The following is a 14800-nucleotide window of genomic DNA, read 5'->3' on the forward strand; positions in this document are numbered from 1 at the left end:
CCAGTCGAAAAAACAGCACTGCACTTGTTTTATCCAAACAAGTGCAGTGCCTGTTTCGAAGGGGACCAATTGCTTGGCCCCTGGAAGAGCTCATTGCAGGGTTATCGAGAACCGCTCATCGCTCGTTGACTCCAGGCAAGTGAAGAGTAGTGGTAGGTGGAAACGCTTGTATATCCAGCCTCCAGCAACAAAAGGGAACTGCAGTCAATCAGCCACTGCAAACGACAAGCTCGACTCAATCCGTTAAAGTAAAAGTTATGGGAAAAACGAAAAGTTTGTTTGGTGTCATGTAGCGCCACCATTTGGCCAACTTTCATGGTTCTCAAGATAGAGAGAGAATGACTTGCTTTATGGATATCCAAATACACATGAGCCAACGGGAGATTGATCTTCCTGACAGCTTTTGAAAAGTTAGCCTGATTTGTCTATTTGACTGGAAAGCTTGTGGGTCATCTTTGTGGTTGAAGGATTGAACGAATATGGCAGATCACTATTATCTCTTCCAGTAAGCACACCTTACCCCTGGGGAAAATTACCGATATTACATGGATCCAAATCATCCAGGACAGAATATACAACTGAGCTAAAATTGAGCTAAATCAAAGAAAAGTTATGGAAATGGAAAGAGAAAGGGTCTTTGTCAGTTGGTGTCAATGCCTCAATAAAACATTGGCGCCACTGTGATGTTCTGGTTTTAAAAAAGCAAATCTAGACAAACAGCAGACAGACCACAGAATGAAATAACCCGACCAAAAAGACGTTCCAACATAATAACTTAATGGGATATTTTATATTAGCACGGAAAGACTTTATTTGAAACATAAATAGTTTGCATAGACCACCGACAGCTTTGCCATGACGGCCGTGACTGAACAGCAGCTGTTTCGCGGAAGAACTACATCCCCCATGGTGCAGTGCAGCGGTAACCGGAACCACATCCTGAGTGCAGAGGTCAGCGTGCTAACATGCGTGTTTCGGTGGAGTAGCAGTGTCAGGGAAGTGTGTGGCAAATTTTGATATGAAACTACTTTTAAGTTAGTCGGTACTTTTGCGTGTTTATTTGTCTTAGTGTGTCGAACATGTCAGTGAACGCATCAAAACACGGGCTGACCCAGCTGATCTACCGCCATTTGAAGGAGCATGGTTTCCGCTCTGCTGCAGATGAGCTACAGAGGCACAGCCCACAGCAGGTCATTACACACACACACACACACACACACACACACTCTCTCTCTCTGACTTCTAGCTGGTGTAAAGTGCTGTAGCTGCTGGAGTTTGCAACTATGTTTCAATTGCTGTGCAACAATATTAGCGTTTTTGAAAAGGAACCAGCCTTTTTATTCTGTGCGTTCGTCTTTACTTTTAAACGAACAACTTCTGTTGAGTATACAAAACTATTTCGACGCTCCTCTCCCCCACATGTCGTCATACAGACTTTATGAGTCAGGAACAACATGAACAAAATGTCTTTTTATAGTCCGAGTGCTTTTCTACACGCTTTCAGTGTTAAGTCCCATATTCTTCTCTGCAGTAGTTTTCAAACTTGTTTTCTACTGTTTTATTGTGTGATAGTACCCTTTGGGGCTGTTATTGACATCTAGTACAGGACCCATTATGTTTTAGAAGAGCCTAATAAACCACCTTAAATGATTTGATGTTTTGGGTTTGCAGGAGACGACATCTCCATCGTTATTAGACATCTACAGTTTGTGGCTGAAGTAAGATTTCTCAATTATTTGCATGAATCAAACCTCTCAATTTGACTTTGTTGGTAGTGATGATATGTGTGCTAAATATCGTTTCTATTCTCATCAGTGACTCAAAAAAGAAGAGGCAGCCAAATTTGGCCAAGCACTCCAGTTTTGAAGAACAAAGGACTCCAACTAAAGGTATGTCTGCTCTTTCTTTTCTAGAAATAGATGGATGATCCCGATGAAGGCCACAAGCCCAAACACTTCGGTCTATCAATGACGTTGTTCTGTACAAATGTTGCTGGAGTTTTACGCAAAAGTTGTGGTCAGACGATCTGAATTTTTTTTGGAAATACAACCAGTGACGGCTCTCGCACAAGCTCTCCACATCCTCATTATGAGTCCTAATTATAATGCAGGCCAAGTTCACCATAACAAAAGTTAAATACATTTGGATTTGGTTTTTCCTTCTTTCTAAGATGTACTGTTTCTTATTTAGTGCTTAAAGCTGAACCTTAAGCTTGACTTTATCCCTCAAACTTCAATACAAGTTGGGAAGCTCCAGCTGCTGCATCAGCAACAGTCCTGTTGGTACAAAGTGAGAATTAATAGTCTGTATTTGGATTTGAATGCATTTTTAACCCATTTTGCACCCTTTTTATGTCCAGGCATGTCAAGGACAAAGAAGGACAAACCTGCAAACAAAGCAGCGACACCAAAAAAGGTGATTTCTTAAACTGTTCTTTTATTTAATGCGACATTTGAGCCACGTTTAAGAACTGGTCCGATTCATGTTCTATATAACTTTACTGATCAGCCTGTTCTCTCTTTTCTATTCTGTTAGTCTGTGCCAGCAAAAAGGAAAGTAATTGATGGAAAATCTGCAGAAAATGTCTCCAAGGCGAAAAAATCAAACAGCCGTGCAAAAGACAAGGTTGTGGCTCCTGGAGGAGGTGATTCAGACTCTGACAGCAGTCTGGATGAAGATAAATGGAAGAGTCTGGTCTTGCAGATGACAGGTGTGTGTGGGTGTGAGAGAGGGAGATTATCGAGGGCATCGTTTGAGTGCATGTAAAGGATGAAGCGATTTGGAGAATCCCAGTTTTACAAGCATGATTTCCTTTCTGCACCACAGACCAAATCCCACTTCATCAGATGAAGCTACTGTTAAGATTCCCAAAGACCAATCACAGAAATGATTATTGACATAGTCAGAGACTCCAGTTAAGAGGAGGAATGTGTGTTTTTCACATTGGAAAGCGACAGATTGAAGGATGGAGAGGTGGAGAACGTTAAGAGGATTGGAAAGCGCAGGACATGGTGGAAGATGAAAAGACAGGGAGAGCTGGGTCCTCTCACATAAAGGGAGAAACACAACCCCCAGACAGGACAGCACCTCCCAAGAACAACCTCACCATGGGAAACGGTGATTTCATACTAACGGAGCTGTGTACAGTGGCTGTTTTCTTTTAAGCATTTGTGCCATGTTTTTTTCCTTCAATGTCTTCACCGTGCCTACTCTGTCCACAGAGTCCGACATAGCCAAGATGGACACCATCAATGCACTGGACTCGTCTGAACCACCACCCGTGAAAAAGAGAGTGAGGAAATCCCGGGCCAAGTCTCCCGCAAAAAAAGACGCTCCGGTTCAACAGAGTAACAGGACAGTTCAAATGAATGAAAAGGTGGAGGAGAAAGCTGTCACATCAAAAAAGACTAGTACAGCCAAGAGGAGCAGGCCAAAAAAGACTGCACCTGTGACCTCGTCTGCCACCCCGAGCCAAGAGCCAAACGTCAACGCTGTAGAAGACACACCAGCAACACCCGGTCTTTCCTCGTCAAAACAGACACCAGGGAAGGAGAAACAAAGTGATGAGGCAATGTCTGAGCCCAAGAAGAAGAGGAGGAAGAAGGTGGAGATGACTGAAGGCACGGTGGAAGAGAATACGCATGAGACTGGTGGAGCTGGAAAAGACAGTAAAGACAAAAAGCAGACTGAAGTCACGGCGCACGAGATAAGAGATGATAAACCTGCGGAAGAGAAGAAGAAGAAGGCAAAAGGAACAAAGGGAGGTAGCAAAATGAGCACGACTGAAGAAAAAGCAATAGAGAATGAAAATGGCGATGTTGATGATAAGAAAATGTCAAAGCCAATAGTGCAAGAAAAGAAAGCTAAGAAGGAGAAAACTGATTCAGAGCCAGTAGCTGAAATGGTAAAGGAAAATTCAGAGCTGGTGGCTGAAGGGAAAAAAGCAAAGAAGAAGAGAAAGAAGACCGACAGTGAGGAAAATTCAGAGCCAGCAGCTCAAATAGGAAATGAAAATTCAGAGCTGATAGCTGTAGAAAAAAAAGCAAAGAAGAAGAGAAAGGAGACTGCTGACAGTGAGGAAAATTCTGAGCAGATGAATAAAGAAAAGAAAGCAAAGAAGAAGAAAACTGATATTTCTGATGAAGAAAATCAAGACCAGATAGTTGAAGAAAAGAAAAAAAAGCCGCCCAAAGCTGATCCTAATGAGATGTCGGAGCAGAGAGCTGAAGAAAATACAAAGACAAAGAAATCAAAGAGCAGTGACGGAGAGGTAAAGCCAGAGCAGACTACTGAAGTGAAGAAGAAGAAGAAAAATAACTCATTATTGAAAACCAATGACACAGAGCCTCCAGCTCCACCCAACCCTGGAACATCAAGTCCTCCAACAGAGAAGAAGAAAAGTGAGTAGATAGATCACGTTCATAATAAAACAAAATGCAATGTTTTTTATTTTGCAAGTTTGCATTCACTTTTTCATTTTCCATTCTTTCAGAGAAAATCAAGTTGAAATCAGCTGAAGACCCGGTTTCGATCCAAGAGTCTGCAGCAACACAAACACTCTCCAGTGACACCCCCCACGAAAAGGTATCACAGTGCTGTGCTCTTCACCTGCTCTTGTCAAAGCAGAATAACATGTCATCAGTTTGAGCACTGGAGGGTTTTCTCAGTTAATCAGATCTCTCTTTGATTTTACAAATTTTGTTTTGTGCAATTCTTCACAGAAAAAGAAATCTTCCGCAAGCAGAGTCTTGAAGATGTTTGATTCTTCATCAGATCCAAAGAATGAAGGCAACACACCCCGTCTCCCTCACTTTTAATCATATTTAATGGTTAAAGGGATCATATAAAACAGGGATTCCCAAAGTGGTGCGTGGCCTAAAAAGTTTGGGAACCGCTGATATAAAAGATGTTTCTATTTTTGGTACATTTTTTAAAATCTTTTTCATTTGTTTTGTGTTCCACAGTGTGTGGCACACTATGCTGTGTATTTTTTGTTTTATCTGATATTGCCATTTTAATGACAATATTAAATGGCTTAATAACTGATAGTTTCATGGAATAGATTGTCCCTCTTACGATATTCCTTTGAACAAAAAACATCTCTTAAACACTGTCTTTCAGCCTCAGGAAGTGTTCCCATGACAGTCCTAAATCTTAATTTGTTCTCAACATACGCCTACTAACTCAGCCCTTGAGAAAAAAACAATAAATCACTAAAAACAGTTTTTTTAAATGTATGAAAACAATTTTAACAGCCATTTAGTTATTGGGGTAAATACCTATGTTTTTTAAATACGTTTTTTTTAAACCTTTCATGAATGCATTGTAAATAAATATTTTAATACAAATGAAACTCCTCGTTTTCTTTATGCCTGTACCCATCTGGAGTCTTAAGTATGTGGACCGAGAGAAGATGAATGCAGTGTGTTCAGGTTGTTACTGTTCAGCAGCCTATATTCAAACACGTGTGTCCGCTTGATGGCGCTGCAGACGAAGAACTTAATTTTTCTCTTTGGCGCAGGACTTGTTCTACGTACAGTATATTTGCAGGACTGACAGCTACAACAACAGATACTCTATATATTTATTTCTGACATGTCTCTTCTACAATAACATTTTCCATGAAATAACCAACTAGCTTAGCTAACGTTTAACTGTTTAAACTGCGTTCTAGCGCCGCCTGCTGTAAGCCACCAATATTGCGATTTCTTTTTATACTGCAGCTCCAGTTACACACTGCGCATGCGTCATACCCCATAACTGGTTGAACTACACTCGAGCGCCTTCTGCTGTGACACTCCAACATTGCAGCTCCAGTTACACACTGCGCATGCGTCATACCCCATAACTGGTTGAACTGCACTCTAGCGCCATCTGCTGTGACACTCCAACATCGCAGCTCCTTGGTCATATACTTAACATCGTTAGCTTCATTCAATAGCACTGGTTTTAGCAAAGATCTAGCAAAAATGTGGCGGTTAAACAAAGTTCGCCACAAAGCTGGTCGATTAGGCGACAGTTTGGAGGTGCTCAAGTTAAAGAGGCGAGAGCATGAGAAAGGTGAGTGTTAAAAAGCGTTATGTTAAAGTTATCACGTATAACGTTATAGTTTTCTAACGTTTGTTTAACGTTAACTTATCGGTTAGTGAACAAGCTAAGATGCATTGAAACGACGTTTACGTTAACTTAAGTGTGTACATATATGGTTCAGATAAACATGTAAATCAACATAAAGTAAGGTCGGCGGTTCGATCCTTGGCTGCTAACGTTAACCTACATGTCCTGTGCCGAAGTGTCACTGAGTGAGACACTGAACCCCTAACTTCTCCCCGGGCGCCTGTCGTGGGCAGCCCACTGCTCCCTACATAGGGATGGGTCAAATGCAGAGAACTTTTATAAATTTCCCCGTGGAGATGAATAAAGTATATATCTATCTATCTCTGAATTTAACCCAGATTCAGTACATTTCATTCAGTACAGAGATATGGACCATGTGGGACCATTTCATATTCATTTCACAGTCTTCAAGTCAGGAAGACAACACAATATCTAATACATAGAGGACAAAAATGCAAATAGTGTCTAGTCATGATGTTGAAATTACATCTGTAACTAAATTCCTCCAGCTACTGTGACATCCATACAGTGTGTTATTCATCAACCACAGGCTATTTGACAGATGAATGGCTTTTACACTGAACAGTAAGTATGATATGACATCTCTCTCCCAGATGACAGAAGGTGAAGTGATTTGTTTGTCTGTGTTCAATGTTGTAGCACTGAGACGAGCCCGCAGAGACCGGCAGCTTGTGAGCAAGAGACTCCTGCTCAATGACGACGAGGACCAGCCAGAGGCCACCATGGACACCCACCCGGGAGAACAGGTGAGACAGACGACCACAGGTTGTGCTTTTGGTGGGTCAAGTAAGTCCAACCTACCATCTGAATCTGCTCCTCTCTTACAGGACGTGGTCAGTCTGTTCCTCAAACTTCAACCCAGTGGGCCAGGCAGGGAGGCCCACCTCAAAGCTTTGAGTAAAGTTCTCCGCGACCCATCGGCACAGCTCACCTTCATCAAGTACGGTGGTAACTTTTGCAGCCGCATCAAACGCGATATTAAATGACATTATTGACATGCGTATCTCTGTTTCTCATGCGTCTGCGTGATAATATGTCCTCCCTGTAGGCAGGAGAATAGCATGCATCTTCTGGTAGGGCTTCTCACTGGCTCTGACGCTACTTGCCGTCTGCAGGCTGTCCGGTGCCTTCATGAGCTGTCTCACTCTCCCCACGCCAACGTGTCACCAGCCTGTCTGCCTGCCACCCCCTACCTGCTCACCTACCTGTCTGGCCAGAGCACCAAGTTCACCGTGAGTACCCTTTCTCATGCCAGGTGAAGTGTAATATTATCACCTAACTATGCAGGGGGGATTTTAACTTTCCATGCGTGTACGTTCATGTGTACACAGGAGCTGTGTCTGTACACGCTCGGTAATTTATGCCCAGACAGCGACATTGTAAAAGAGAAGCTCCTGGCCCAGGGAATCATCCCAGCTCTGGCCAACTGTCTAGAGGTAAACTCGGAGACTAAATCCAAATCTCATTTCTACCATAGCTCTGAACTGGTGTCACTCAATGTAGTAATGTAGAGTAACAATTATAGTAACGTTAAGATGTCCCACTTGACATCTTCTGTGTGTCTGTCCAGAACCAGAGACATAACCTGGCGGTGGTGGAAGCTGTGGGATTCACCCTCTCTCAGTTTCTCCAGGCTAAAGATGCAGCAGAGAAAATACTCCTGTAATGAAACACCAGTTTATCTCTCTACTCTCTTTGTGGCTGTTCTCTCAGAAAATGATGCATTGCTTTTAATAAACACTTGTCCGCTGCGTGATAGTCTTCCTCTGTGTCTGCAGGGCGGTCCTTGCTTCCAGCTTGCCGTCAAGCTTGTTATCCGTCCTGACTCCTGACCCAAAGTTTGGCCTGGCACCTGCCATCGAGTGTGCGTGGTGTCTGCACTACCTCACATGCGGGTGAGAGAGAGAAGTCTCAACAGTCAACTCATACAGTGTATCGTCAGTTGTCATTATATGTAATAAGAGTGATGATCTGTCTCTCTTCTGCCTTTATCTCGCTCGATAGCATGAAGGACAACAGAGTGCTGTTGGCTCATGGGGCCTTGCTGCAGTGCACTTCCCTGTTAGTGTCACTAGGTGGTGCTGTGGCTGAAGGAAACAAAGAAGAAGGACTGGAGCTGGTAAGGAAATGAATGCACTGAATAGATGTTTCTTCATGGTTGTTGTTTTTTAAGGCTCTTATTTTTGTCTGTATACTTGGTTCTGTTTTTAAATTCTCAGAACAAATCATGTGTGCACCACTGTTAATTTGTTTTGACAAGAAAGACCGAAAGTGTCAAAAACAAAATCATTTTCTTTCTTATATGAATAGATTCATATAAGACACGCCCATTTTTGGTGGCATTTGGCCTGTGTGTGTGTGTGTGTGTGTGTGTGTGTGTGTGTGTGTGTGTGTGTGTGTGTGTGTGTGTGTGTGTGTGTGTGTGTGTGTGTGTGTGTGTGTGTGTGTGTGTGTGTGTGTGTGTGAGTAACCATTTATCAGATTTACTTCAGACTTGGTGACACATTCGACATTCATAAACTTTTGAAGAAGTATGCAACAAAGTGTGCAACTTTTTTTCGCTGACATGGAGCGTTTCAATTCCTCCTCTCTAGTTTATCTGTCCTCTGCTGAGGTGCGTGGGAAACCTTCTGTCCTCCTGTCCCATGACAGACCTGAGCCCTCACGTGGGTGACGTTCGTCTCGTGGTGGCTCTATGTGCACTTCTTCAGGCCTACCTGCAGACACAGCCGGCGTTGGCTAGAGAGAGTGCCTGGGTCCTCAACAACCTCACAGGTTTGAACAGTCTGTCGTAGTCACACCTCATTGCTGCTGACTCTCAAACACATCTGTCTGCACTGACTCTGCTCTTTAAATAGTGTAAATTGGGATTTCTCTTTACTATATCCTCTGGTCATTTAAAGTAATATTGTACAATATATTATTGTCGATGCCTGCACCCAAACAGTTTTTAAATTTAGTTTGTGCAGGACGTTTTTCAAACTCAGCATAAAAACAATCGATGCAGTGGAATCGCACAGAATGCCATTAAACAAGTCTGTAAAAGCGTTACATCTAAAGGCTGAAGGAACCTTGTGTACTGTGGTGATTGTGTTCATTAGGAGTTCATATGTATAATGCTCTATGTTTGCTCCAATGCATTTTCCCTCTCTGCAGCTCACTCCAGTGCTTTCTGCTCCGCTCTGCTGACTCTCAACTTGGTCCCTGGACTGATCAAGCTCCTCCCCTTTTCTCAAGGCATCAACACCATGGTCCGTGCAAGCTAGAGCCAAACTTTGATATTTCACAGAATATTATGTCATTGTAGCACGTGATGATGAACAATGTGTTTGTTTCTTTGAGTCCCTCATTGCTCACACACTCTATCTTACTGCCTCTGTTTGTTATATTCTTGTTAGATCCTGAGGATTCTCGCAAATATTGCCCACAAGAAAAAGGAGTTCTGTGTTCAGCTGGCCCATCGTGGATTGCTGTCTGCACTCTGTGCCACACTGAAAATGGCCGACCAAGAGATGGTTACCTTGAGTATGGAGGTCCTTTACATGCTGGTAGTTAGTGGTCCACAGGTAAATGAGTGCAGCCTGCTCAGTAGGGATATGAATCTACTGTCGTTGTAACAGCTTTAACCCAAGGTATTCCTTCCCTTAAGGTGGCAGAGGAGTTTGTGAGGCAAGGCGGCCTTTCACTGTTAGAAGCCGTTCAGTACAACAGTGAAGGAGAGATTAGAGGAAGAGCAACACATCTCCTGGAGGACCACCTGCTGTCCTATTCATCGTACTGCTCGGTAAACACTGTGTTCTCTTTGTTCAATTTGTAATAATTCCGATTTTTTAGAAACTGACTGATATCAACTGTTTTGCTGCAGGACAACAACCCACGTTCTTGAGGCAACAGGGAGGCATCGAATGTCTCACCGCTACCGTGACGACACACTTCAGAGAACAGGACTGCTTGTTTACTTCTTGCAATCTGTAATAATAATAATAATGCACAATGTTGTTGAATTCATTTTAGTACCGTTTGACTGTAATCTACTGGTGTCTCAGTGTTCTTATGAATGGTATTTTAATGTATGTAAAGATGAAATATTGTTTTAATACCTGAGGCTTTTTGACTGCTGCATATTGTGCCACCGTCACTTGAGAGACAGAATAAGACGTGATGTTGTATTGTTGCTCATCAAAGTGTCTCGTGTGAAACTGGAACGCCTGATGTCCGTACAGAGGACGGGTTTGTATGAGCGACTGTCGGTATGTAGAATCAGGGTTTTTATTGGTTTTGTGATGCTGGCCGATTTTAGAATTATCGTGCTTTTTGAGCCAATAATGCATCAGTGAAAACTACTTTCATGAAATAAATACTAAATTAATATCAACTTCACTACATATTTGAGTCAAATATTCTCTGGATAACAATATTTCAGTTGAATTTGTTTTGGTGGACTAAATTAAGTTCATTAGAAATAAAGATTAGTAATGAGGACAACAATAATAATCAGCTTTGGGGTCATTGCTCCAGATCAATCTTTCTCTCTTTCGCTCTCGTTATCCCAGCTGAGACCCGAGAGCCGTATAAAAGCTGCTACTATAATGACTGCGTTTAAATATTATTCTGATCAATGCAGGTCTTAATGCTTCTTATGCTTGACTATAACACACTTCTGTCTAGAGCTCAGACAATTAGTCTCTTAACTTATTAAGTCAATCAACAGAGAAATAACTGGCAATTTTATTTGGACAATGTATCATTATAATCTGTTAATTTAGAAAATAATCCGCAGATGAATTAATGACAATTAGTTGCAGCCCTACTTCTGTCCACCTCTGATTAGAGTCTTGATATCACCAGTGGAAAGGGAGATTTAATCTGAGGACTGCAGTCTTTACATCAATATTTCAGATCCACTTATCACTGAACATGTCACAAAACATGTCAAACATTGAAACGGGAACATTGTCTTCCTGGCCCTTGGTTGTGCAGGCAGACTGAGGAACGGCTCCTCCCTTCCATGAAAAAAAGGAAGTCTCAAATTTCCCCCACTTCCTCTTTCCACCCACAACCTTCCCCTCCCGTTATCTTTCCCACTGCTGCTCTGCATGAAAAACTAAAACAAGGTGCGTCGCTGCATGTTTTTGTACAAATTGTGTATTCTTTGAGTGTTCTCTCGTTTCTGCCTCTGTAAAGTTCTTTGTAGTGGAGAGAATACATCTGGTTTGATGAATTGTTTTTCTTCTCCTACAACCTAACACAGTGTGGCAATGGAGGAAACTGAGTCAACAACTCAAGACAGAACAACAGGACAGGATGGAAGTCACGCGGCAGACTACACACTACTGATGTCCAGCAAACCTCTGCATCGCTTCATCCAAAAAGAGCCCAAAAGTCTCGGGGTAACACAGACAATCCAGAAATAACAGAAATTCTGTTATATGAACTTAGATGTTTATGCAAAGAGCAACTGCAAAGTGTTATTCTACTCCCGGTATTAAATCCATCCCTCCCTCTCCTTCTCAGATTGTCATTCTCATCTTTGGCTGTGCAGAGATACTGATGGGATTCGTGCTGTCCCAAGAAGGAGATTACACTTCTTATAGGATCTACATCCCCTTCTGGCAGGGAATGCTGGTACAAAACATTTGGCATCTGTGCTTCTCTTGAAAATGACAATATATAGTATCACAGTGGCTCCTTAAAGCCCCTGAAAACTTGGTTTCAAAAGTTACAGGTTTAACATTTTGGGAAATATGCTCAGTCGCTTTCTTTCAGAATGTTTCTCTTTCTTCCCTTTTTTGCCGAGTTCGATAAAGAGATTAACATCATTCTCTCATCCAACTTGGCAAAAAAAGGTATGTCTTTGTTAGACAGCTCAAATAAAAGTTGCTTTAAACTTTCTACTCCAGTACAGAGGAGCTTTGATTACTTCCCCAGTTACCATGTGACCATGTGACTGTGACACACTTTGGGTGAATGACAAAGGAAAAATGATGTGATTATAATTTTTTTGTGTTATTTGTTTTAAGTTTCTTGCCTGTGGAAACCTGTCCATCTACACTGAGATGAATCCGTCTAAGAAGATGGTATATTGTGATTTTATGATCTAGTTTTAGTGTTTAACTTTACCTCTCTTCCTTTCTTAATAACTCAACTAATCCTGTTGAACTTATCTTTACCAGGTGACTGTCTGTTTGGCTATGTATGTGGTTTCAATTTTGGGACTTGTGGTCTCTGTCCCCTACCGGTTAAGCTGCATCCTCCATATTAGATACCAGAGGTACGGATACCATTCAGAAAGTTGGGTGAGTTACAGCACATATGTTTTCGGCTAAATGGACACATTTTCACTGTGTATGACTAACTTTCTCTTCCACTTTCCTCTGGCTTTAGGAGCAGCTTATTGGTGTTGAAGGCCTACTGTTCACTTCCTCTCTGTGTGTGTCCGTGCTTCTCATCTTCTTGTGTGTTGTTGCGCGGTTCGCTCTGAGATCCACATCCACCCAGGTAAAACATTCTCATTGTTACTTCATCGTAAACAAGCCTTTTCCACCGACTTATAATTCAAATTCAACAATTTGTAGGGAGATATGTTTGAACAGCAGACGACAATGTGCAAAGAATAAGTGTAAGCCACAAGTAGAAACATGAACAGTAATACAAAATGAATGAAAGAGAGTCGAGAGGAAAAGCTGTGTGTCTGTCATCATGTTATTGCCTTCTTGTTGTCCTCTTCCCTAACACGGACCACCTCTTTATCTTCAACAGATCATTGTCCAGCAGATACCGCTTCCACCGAGCAACACAACATCAAACTAATCGCAACCTTTTTAAGGTATTCTTCTGGAGTAACTAACACCGGTTGTCCTGCAGCACAGCTGCCCTGTGAACATGTCATCATTCTGTACAGAATATCACACGTACGCCACCTAGTGGCCTATAAAGTTGAGCCACAACCTTTTTTAGTTACCTACATCTACACCGAGCTTCACTCTACAGAATGTGTAGCTGCAGTTATTTTGCTTTTGGTGAAGCTTGTTTCAGATTGTTGCTGATGCCTATCAATTAGGTCAACTGCTTTCTCTCTATGATAATATGATGTCACCTAACAACACTGGTCAGGGTTTCATTTCACATTGAAGTTCTTTTTTCACTTGCCCGACCAGAAATACACCTGCCCAATGTCCATTTTTTACTTTTCCCTTTACAAATTATTTTAGTTATTATTGGTCATCAAATAACAACAAAGACCTTAGTTATTTGTTACGTTTAATCTTTATTTAATTCAATTAATATTCAGTTTCTCCCACATCTTCTAACGCCACCCTACTAAACTCCCGTTTCAAGGATAATTGACATGCTCGCTTGCACTTCAGCGTTCCAACACACATTACTACCATTTCATTTTGTATGTCAGTCAAATGTTGAGTCTGTCCCAATATAAAGTGTGTCAAATGCAGTCTGCCAGAAATACCTGGATGTTCTACTGCATCCGGTGGCATTTTGCAGTGTGCAAGCCACACAATCCTCTGCACGCTGGATATATCAGCAAGAGGATCAAAGTTCAAGGTACCATGTTATGACAAAGTAGTAATTAAATGCATGCTAGATGCAGCAGTATATACTTTGTAAGGGCAGCTGCAGTATGTACTAAAAGTAAAACAAAGTTTTTGTCTTTAGCCACAATTACTCACCAATGCCCGATCGGTACTGCGAATGTGCAACTCTCAACAAAAAGGATAAAGAGGCGAGAAAGCTCGTTCCATCACTACTTTTATCCTCTGCTCCGGACAAAACAATGACTTTAATTTTCTTTTTACCGCTTGTCTGATCCAGCAATTGAGTTGCTAAATGTACTCGCCTGAAACGACATTTTACTTGCCCTGCTAGTAAAGTCATAAGTCATATTTACATTCATAATAAATCCAAATCTAATTTAACATATATATATATGTGTGTGTGTGTGTGTGTCAATTAATATTTTATGTTGTGGACACTTACTGTTAACCTTTAATTCTTATGTCATCAATATGTGTGATCATTGTCTACATTAGCTGCATTATTATTACAGTTTGTGCATTATATGGTCATTGAAGCTTTTGATAATCAATGTTAATTTCTTGATGCACTTCGCTGCAGATATTTTACAGTGCGATGTATTTTACAGATGAGTGCTCTGTGTTTTGGTTACAGGACAACATATATGTGATTAAAACTTAAGATTTACAGTATATTTGCTTACATTTGGCTTGTAATCTCCTTAGATATCCATCCAGCGTATGACTTCATGTGTATGCTGATATATGTTTTTCGACATGACTGATATAAAGAGCCTGCAGCAAAACCCGTTGCCTTTGAATGTGTGCAAAACACAGATTTAGCTTGTTTATCAGGTGCAATACATGTAATGTACGTTGTCTGTTAAATAAACAATAAAATGATCAAATAAAACAATGCTCAGATTGATCACATTATACATATGACTGCACCAACAGATTACCATAAACTATAAATAGAAGACCGGCTGTCGTTAAATGTTAGATGGACAGCAAATAATGAATCGAGACCTTTGTTTTAAGTTTGTCAGAATACAATATACCAAGTTAAAGGCCCGGCGTCTGTTGGAAAGAGAAGTTAGTGTATTTTAATACCTTGAAAACATTTTGATGCT

General features: G+C 41.3%; 3 protein-coding genes across 4 annotated transcripts; all 3 read left to right on the forward strand.

The window, feature by feature from the left end:
• Positions 1-955: 955 nt before the first annotated feature.
• On the forward strand, positions 956-5316 carry LOC306777376 (uncharacterized protein). Its single transcript, XM_079268459.1, has 8 exons — positions 956-1190; positions 1672-1718; positions 1816-1889; positions 2360-2415; positions 2536-2710; positions 3222-4400; positions 4493-4584; positions 4722-5316. Exons 1-8 carry the CDS (start codon positions 1080-1082, stop codon positions 4815-4817), a joined length of 1830 nt encoding a protein of 609 aa, XP_079124585.1. The 5' UTR covers positions 956-1079; the 3' UTR covers positions 4818-5316.
• Positions 5317-5908: 592 nt separating this feature from the next.
• tmco6 (transmembrane and coiled-coil domains 6) lies at positions 5909-10523 on the forward strand. The gene is made up of 13 exons (XM_079268320.1): positions 5909-6060; positions 6778-6884; positions 6966-7078; positions 7187-7370; positions 7470-7574; positions 7709-7800; positions 7917-8033; positions 8143-8257; positions 8733-8913; positions 9295-9389; positions 9537-9704; positions 9788-9922; positions 10004-10523. Exons 1-13 carry the CDS (start codon positions 5970-5972, stop codon positions 10022-10024), a joined length of 1524 nt encoding a protein of 507 aa, XP_079124446.1. The 5' UTR covers positions 5909-5969; the 3' UTR covers positions 10025-10523.
• A 669-nt stretch (positions 10524-11192) lies between these two features.
• Positions 11193-14565, forward strand: LOC306777952 (membrane-spanning 4-domains subfamily A member 15-like). Of its 2 annotated transcripts, none has more exons than XM_079269260.1 (7): positions 11193-11252; positions 11390-11528; positions 11653-11763; positions 12159-12215; positions 12312-12434; positions 12523-12636; positions 12898-14565. In XM_079269260.1, exons 2-7 carry the CDS (start codon positions 11397-11399, stop codon positions 12946-12948), a joined length of 588 nt encoding a protein of 195 aa, XP_079125386.1. In that variant the 5' UTR covers positions 11193-11252; positions 11390-11396; the 3' UTR covers positions 12949-14565. The 2 variants fall into 2 exon arrangements, with proteins under 2 accessions (XP_079125386.1, XP_079125387.1); XM_079269261.1 differs by having other exon boundaries at positions 12312-12409.
• The last annotated feature ends 235 nt before the right edge of the window (positions 14566-14800 follow it).

This window comes from Melanostigma gelatinosum (assembly GCF_949748355.1).
Source record: "Melanostigma gelatinosum genome assembly, chromosome: 5".
NCBI lineage: Eukaryota > Metazoa > Chordata > Actinopteri > Perciformes > Zoarcidae > Melanostigma > Melanostigma gelatinosum.

What these genes read in the sequence shown, in the direction of transcription:
- LOC306777376 (XM_079268459.1), top strand. Translation starts at nt 1,080, where the DNA reads ATGTCAGTGAACGCATCAAAACACGGGCTGACCCAGCTGATCTACCGC. An exon ending in AGAGGCACAGCCCACAGCAG is followed by an intron (nt 1,191 to 1,671) that starts GTCATTACACAC and finishes TTGGGTTTGCAG; the next exon opens with GAGACGACATCTCCATCGTT. An exon ending in TCCAACAGAGAAGAAGAAAA is followed by an intron (nt 4,401 to 4,492) that starts GTGAGTAGATAG and finishes CCATTCTTTCAG; the next exon opens with AGAAAATCAAGTTGAAATCA.
- tmco6 (XM_079268320.1), top strand. Translation starts at nt 5,970, where the DNA reads ATGTGGCGGTTAAACAAAGTTCGCCACAAAGCTGGTCGATTAGGCGAC. An exon ending in GCACAGCTCACCTTCATCAA is followed by an intron (nt 7,079 to 7,186) that starts GTACGGTGGTAA and finishes TCCTCCCTGTAG; the next exon opens with GCAGGAGAATAGCATGCATC. An exon ending in CTCAAGGCATCAACACCATG is followed by an intron (nt 9,390 to 9,536) that starts GTCCGTGCAAGC and finishes TATTCTTGTTAG; the next exon opens with ATCCTGAGGATTCTCGCAAA.
- LOC306777952 (XM_079269260.1), top strand. Translation starts at nt 11,397, where the DNA reads ATGGAGGAAACTGAGTCAACAACTCAAGACAGAACAACAGGACAGGAT. An exon ending in CCTTCTGGCAGGGAATGCTG is followed by an intron (nt 11,764 to 12,158) that starts GTACAAAACATT and finishes ATTTGTTTTAAG; the next exon opens with TTTCTTGCCTGTGGAAACCT. An exon ending in TGAGATCCACATCCACCCAG is followed by an intron (nt 12,637 to 12,897) that starts GTAAAACATTCT and finishes TATCTTCAACAG; the next exon opens with ATCATTGTCCAGCAGATACC.